The sequence below is a fragment of the Mesitornis unicolor genome, unplaced genomic scaffold (genome assembly GCF_000695765.1).
Source record: "Mesitornis unicolor isolate BGI_N332 unplaced genomic scaffold, ASM69576v1 scaffold27826, whole genome shotgun sequence".
NCBI classification, from domain to species: domain Eukaryota; kingdom Metazoa; phylum Chordata; class Aves; order Mesitornithiformes; family Mesitornithidae; genus Mesitornis; species Mesitornis unicolor.
In genome coordinates this window covers 3,465-9,971 of record NW_010193397.1, presented here as the reverse complement: position 1 = coordinate 9,971, position 6,507 = coordinate 3,465, and the positions used below count along the sequence as shown (strand labels likewise).

Below are 6,507 nucleotides of genomic sequence, written 5' to 3'. Positions count from 1 at the left end.
CTTCCATTTTTTTTCCTAGAGTGTAATAAGACCACATTGCTTTTATATAGTTCATGCCAATTAGTGTGGCACTCATAAATCCAATTAGAGTATTAATCCCAAATTGCCGACTCATTTCCTGATTAGAATTCCATTCACTGATTATGACTTAGAAATAACAATTAAACATGTGAATAATTCAAGAATGAAATTGAAAGGTATAAGATAAAAGAAATGCTTAATGAGCTGAAGTCTAAATCAGCCATAATATGCAATAATATTCATTTACTCATTTTTATTTATTGGTGGAAATGGAGGAAAAAACCTCCTTTGAGGTCTGATGAGGAGTGAATTATGACTTGAATGCCTGATATTTCATGTAGTCTCAAAAGAAATCTGCCCCCTTCAACATGCTGGGTCCCAGCAGAGGATGCGCCCCATGCTTTGTGCCCCAATGAACATTTAGCAGAGGGAAAACACCAATGCGATGCAGGTGGTGGAGAATCATGTCCTGCTCGCTCCTCCATGGCCACCAGGTCTTGGTGGGGACCAAAAGCTCGTGCAGGCTCCACCAGCAGGTCCTGCTTGGCCAGCTGGTCCGAGCGTGCGATGCCCATTTCACAGACCCCCCCTGAGAGGGACGGCTGGGAGCGCCCGCGGTGGGAGTTCACCCTGCGGAGGAAGCTGGGCGAGGGCTACTTCGGAGAGGTGTGGGAAGGGCTGTGGAGGAACACAGTGCCGGTGGCCATCAAGATCATCAAAGGTAGGTGGAGGAACAGATGTTATCAGTGGCTCACTGAGCCTTTTGTTCACGGCCGCATTGTTCACCTCTTTTTGTTTCCTGGTCCTCTTGGTCACTGTGTTTGTCCTACTGAGCTAACTGTGGTAGGATCTGGTGGGTAGCCACTGGACTACCCTTGTGAACCTACCTAAACTTGGCTTCACCTTTATAAACTGGCATCATCCAATGCCATCACATAAAGTCAAGTCCAATGGGTCTGTGATAAGTCAAGTCCTGATGGGACTACGATCCTGAAAACGGGTTCCAAAGCCCCGTGGAAAACATCTCTTGGGTGTTTGGATCTGAAACACGGGGTGTGCAGACATGAACTTTGAGAGCAGGGGAGGGCTGTGAGAAGGAAAAAGGTCCTCGTCACAGCTGGAGGTGCTGAGCTCCCAACATCCACATTAGAAAGTAGCTCACCGTGGCCGTGTTGACTTTCTCCCACAGCTGACATGAAGGCAGAAGACTTCACTAAGGAGATTCAGAACTTGAAGCGCCTGAGGCACGAGAAGCTGATCCAGCTGCACGCGGTCTGCTCGCTGGATGAGCCTGTGTACATCATCACGGAGCTCATGCGGAAAGGCAACCTCCACAGCTACCTCAACAGTGAGTACCAGCACTGGTGCTGTAGGCAGTGGGCTCCTGGGGCACTGCTGCTCTGTGGATGCTTCCCATGCCCCGCAATGGCCCTACAGCACCAAGTGAGGACCCTGAGATGGAGTGAGCTTGGTTTCCATCCCGCCTAGATCAGTGGTGATGCAGAACAATCCAGGAGCACTTGGTGCAGATGGGGGTCACCCAAGACCCAAAGACACGGTCTGGTGTGATCCTTTTGGCGTCCATGTGGCCTCATCCCTATCAGTTTCTCCTTCAGCCACCTGTGGACTGCTGCTCCCATCAGTGGACAGAAACCCCTCTGCAATGCCTGAGCAACTCTGCCTTCACTAGGAATGAAATGGCCAGACCTCCCTCTGGGCCCAGCAGTGTAGTTTTGTTCACTTGCAGACCTGGTAACAAGCCATGGACTACTCGTCACTTGGCCATCAGTTTATTTTTCTTGGCCTTTCCTTTCCTGACCCAGTAATCAGTCTTGAAGGAAAACAAGACAACCAGCTTCCACCAAGACCTGTTTTTCTACTGGGTACACCCCCCTCTTCCCTGTCACTGACCTCATTTTTGGTTGGGGCTCCAGCAGCATTTGGTGCCAGAGGAGCTGGAGCTTGCAGGTAGGACAGGTTGAGAGGTCTGGCTGGAGATCTGCATGGCAGAAGGTCACCTTTAGCTTCCAATGAGCCATCTGCATCCCTGTTGCAGCACAAGACTCTCTTCAGAGCTCATTCTGGTCCCACTCCTGAGGACAGTTATGCAAGACCTCAAATTTGAGGTTTTACACCTTCACCTGGTCCCACATTGCCAGTGCAGGTTCTCCTTCCAAATCAGAACACCCAAAAGAAACATTGCTAGACTGCACCCAATACTTGGATTGTCTGGGTCAACAGGTCCTGAAGGGAAGTCCCTGGGCACCTCCCACCTGCTCAACATCGCCTGCCAAGTGGCGGATGGGATGAGGTACCTGGAGGAGAAGCACATCGTCCACCGAGATCTGGCAGCCAGAAACATCCTGGTGGGAGAGGAACTCACCTGCAAAATTGCTGATTTTGGCCTTGCCCGGCTCCTCAAGGTTGGTCGGTGGGATGCTGTGGTTCCTCCCATCACCCCAGGCCACCAAGCTGACCCATACTGCAGCAGTTCCTCCACCATCCCCTTTCTCAGCCCACAGCCTCAACAGAAGCAGCAGCTGTGTTCATCACCCCATTGCTCAGCACCCATCTCCCATTGCTTTTCAGGATGACATTTATTCCACCAGCAGCAGCACCAAAATCCCAGTGAAGTGGACAGCCCCAGAGGCAGCCAACTACCGCACCTACTCCCTCAAGTCCGATGTCTGGTCCTATGGGATTCTGCTCTATGAAGTCTTCACATATGGACAGATCCCATATGAAGGTAGAACTGCTCCATCCACAAGGCAGGCAGCTTGCCCATGGTCCCCAAAACCCAACATGTCATGAATTGTCATATTGCCCCTTCCACAATGGATGGGGAAGCAGCTCCAAAAGCATGAGCAAGTTACGGTCCACTTAAGGACTTGCTTAGAGGGCTTTTCAGTGCTTGAAGAGTGGGTGCAGAAGCTGGGTATGGGCTGGATGATCTCCCACTGCCTCATGGCAGAGAGACACCATTTCACAGCAGCACGAGTTGGCATCTTGGCCTATTGCAGGTGTACCTTCAGGGTATCTTCTGGGGGCATTAAACTGAGGGGCATCTTCTCCTTCCTTGCAGGAATGACGAACCAAGAAACGGTACGGCAAATCACCAGGGGCTACCGCCTCCCCCGGCCCAGCTCCTGCCCTCCTGAGATCTACAGCATCATGCTGGAGTGCTGGAGTGGCAACACGGAGGAGCGGCCCACCTTCCTGGCTCTGCGCGAGAAGCTGGGCTTCATCTACAGACGGCTGCTCAGCTCCCTCTCCTGAGGGACCCCATCCCACCACGGCCAGCTCTTGCCTAGCAGCTCCTTGCCCTCTGACAGGGCTCCAAGGAGAGCAAATTCCCCCCCCAAAAAAAACAACCAGCCCGTGGTCCCTCTCGGTCAGGATGCAGGGAGGTGGCCAAGGGAAAAGGCAATGAGTTGTGGAGACCTCATTGCCAGCCCTTGGCTGTGTAGCAGTCCGGAAAAGCCCTGTGGTAGTGAAGGCATCGCCCAGAGTTTACATCTCCATTCAGCCAGTAGGGTGGGAGGTCCCTGCCGCTCCCCACACCAACGTGAAGGTTTGCAGTTTGTGTTCAGTCGTGGCTCTGCTTCATTTTTCTTGCAGTGTGTGCCCAGTGTATTTATCAATAAACGTGTGTGCATCCACCCCTGTGAGTCCTGGCAGGACATCACTGGATGTTCTGCCCTCACCACGCTGCTCTTCTCCTGCCCAGGAAGCAACTGTTTGCAACCAGTCTCACCCTTGCAACCACAGATACTACCATTTTCATGTTTTTTTGGTCTCTGTTCACCCAGGTGTGCATTAACCTGTGTGCTGCTGCCACCCCTTTCCAAAGCAGCTGCACTGCCTGCTCCAAGGGCTCTGCCTGGGTTGCTCCGCTCCAGCTCCTCCTCTTGCTCACCATCGTGTGATTATTCTACAAAAAACTTCAACGTGGGTTCAAATATTTAGCGCCTTCTTAGCCCAGGTGCAGGCAGTGCTTGGTAAAACACTGCTTCACCCCGCTTTTGCTCTTCATGGGTTCATTGCACACCAAGAAAAGGCTGGGACACGCACGGGGATGTCACAGCGGTAAAGATATTAAATTTGCAGGTCTGGCTGCCACCAGATGGAGCTAAATATGAAGCAGGAGCATAAGGGGGTGTGTGGGGTGACTGGGGCAGTGGGAGCAGTGGTGCAAGGCTGGGGCCCCTGGGGAAGCCAGGGAGGCTGCACAGACCCCATTGCACACACAGCCCCCACAGCAGCTCGCTCATGGTGGGAGGTGTGGAGGGGGCACACGGGGACACAGGGACACGGGGACACAGGGACACGAGGACACAGGGACACAGGCCAAGCCAGCACTGCACACAGCAGCTTTTCCTTCCTCCTCCGCAGCTGCATTTAGAGCTGATCCGCTGCTCGGGTTTGGCCTCCAGCACGGTCTGCTGGGTTTTTGGCAATTCTCCGAGCCATTACTCGCTTTCTAAAAGTAGATGAGAGTTGTGTGAAGGGAGCTCAGGTTTTTCTCATCTTTTTCCAGGACCTCAGCCTGGGCTGGGCACTGCACCTCCCTCCAGAAATCTGGGCTGCTATGGGGACTGGGCTCTTCCCAAAATCCATCCCACAGCAGCAGAGCTGCCAGGGTTCTGCTTCTTTCCAGACCCCTCCAGGGTAGACACTGCAAATACTCGGCATTAAAGGCATTTGCCTGCTCTGTTTCAGCCTGGCATGTGCCCCGTTGGCGGATTCAACTTGGTCGAGTGGAATTTGCAAACAGCATCAGGCAAACGTATTTGAGCCACACCGTTTGTTTCTATATTTAAAGAAGTCCCACGATGGCCTTTGAAGGGTGAGGGGGAAGCAAAGCTGCTGGAGGGAAAAAAAAAAAAAGAAAATTAAAATTCCCCAAGCAGCAAGAGGCAGGCAATGAAGGGAAATATTTCTCACTGCAAGAGCTCCTCGCAGGGCGGCGGGGTGGCACAAAGGCCGCTGTGAGGGCCGAACATGGGCAGAAAGCACCGGCAATTTTTGTTACCCAAATATGAGTTAATCAACAGCTAAACCATGGAGTCTTGCCAGGCGATGTGAGGGCAGAGGAGGGGACGTCTGCCCCCAGGGGTTGGTGCCGTGGAAGGTGGATGCTTGCCCCTCCAATAGCCAGCCCAATGGAAAGGGGGGGGTTACAGGATATAAAGTCCCCCTGTGCTTACCTCTTTGCTGTTGCCTGATGAATCCCTCATTGTCCCATCACAGCGGGCAGGATGATGACCTAAGATGCAGGAAATCAGCTGGAAACAGCAGTAGGAATCAGCATAGCACAAAAATAAACGTGTCTGGCTGTCAGAGACTTTTCCTAAATGTGGCTGAGTGCCGCAATGGGGCAAGAAAGGTCCCAGAAGGCCCAGCACCCCAACCAACCAAGGCAATGCCGAGGTCTTTGCTCCCAGCCATGCCTGGGGGCACAGAATGGGGGTCTGGGGTGTCCCTATATTTTCAGCCCCAGCAGAGCAGTAGCCTGAGTCTGAGACTTCACAGCCATTCAGAAAAATCTCATTTAATTCAGCAGAGTTTTTCAGGTTTTGCTCCACTGGCATCAGGGCAGCCACCTGCCCATGCCATACTCCCTGCTTGCCTTGCAGCGATGTAGGAATGAGCTTTACCTCCATGCAGCATCCAAAAACAGGGTGGGGGAGTGTGGATGTGGGGACATTGGAGTAGGCAGAGCTGGGTCAGGCTGAGGAAAGCACCCAGCTGAAAACCAGGGGCACAGGGTGGGTGTCTTTGCTGTGCCACAGTCCCCCCCGGGACTGACTGGGGACAGTTGCTGGCTTTGACCCTCCGCCATCATGAGACCAACAAGTAAACACGGCAATATTGACTTTACCTTTGTGCGTCCACGCTTCAATCTGCCACCCCCTGAGGCTGCAGGCTTGGAAAAAACATTTCTACCTTCAAAATCTGGCACCTCAGCTGGGAATCAAGAGCAGATGAGACCCCACTGCTCCCTTGAGGCATCCCAGGCCAAGCAGCAGCCAAAGGGGTTTGCTGGGACACGGGAAGAACCCAGAGCAGTGAGGATGCCCCAGCCGCTCCCACCAGACAGCACACCTCCTCTTGTCTTACTTGGAAAGGACTTATTTGTTTGTTTTGCTTGTTTCTCCTGTGTTTTGCCAAGTTTCAAAGCTATGTGCAGCCCCACCAGCACTGCTGGGCTGGAAGTCCCATCAGATAAGTGATGGGGTGATGCTGTACTTCATGGATGTCACCCACAGGGTGCTGGCAACCTCACTGGGTCCAAACCATGCACCCAAGGCTGCTGGCCCTGGGGATCCCACTGCAGCTGTTCTCTTTGGCTACAGACCCTTACCCATAGGGTCCCAGCGCTGCCCCAGCCCCTCCTGGGGACAGGGGACACACAGAGCACCTGTCCCTAGGACAAGGACCGCTGCCTGGAGACACAGAGCTCAGGGCAAAAACTTTTCCCTCCAA

General features: G+C 53.1%; 1 protein-coding gene across 1 annotated transcript; it reads left to right on the top strand.

Moving 5' to 3' along the window:
• The first annotated feature begins 588 nt into the window (after positions 1-588).
• LOC104542964 (tyrosine-protein kinase Srms-like) lies at positions 589-3,297 on the top strand. Its single transcript, XM_010187444.1, has 5 exons — positions 589-742; positions 1,211-1,369; positions 2,263-2,444; positions 2,611-2,767; positions 3,104-3,297. Exons 1-5 carry the CDS (start codon positions 589-591, stop codon positions 3,295-3,297), a joined length of 846 nt encoding a protein of 281 aa, XP_010185746.1.
• Positions 3,298-6,507: the final 3,210 nt, after the last annotated feature.

Coding starts and splice junctions, on each gene's coding strand:
- LOC104542964 (XM_010187444.1), top strand. CDS start 589: ATGCCCATTTCACAGACCCCCCCTGAGAGGGACGGCTGGGAGCGCCCG. Junction 743..1,210: donor GGCCATCAAGATCATCAAAG/GTAGGTGGAGGA, acceptor TTTCTCCCACAG/CTGACATGAAGGCAGAAGAC. Junction 2,445..2,610: donor GCCTTGCCCGGCTCCTCAAG/GTTGGTCGGTGG, acceptor ATTGCTTTTCAG/GATGACATTTATTCCACCAG.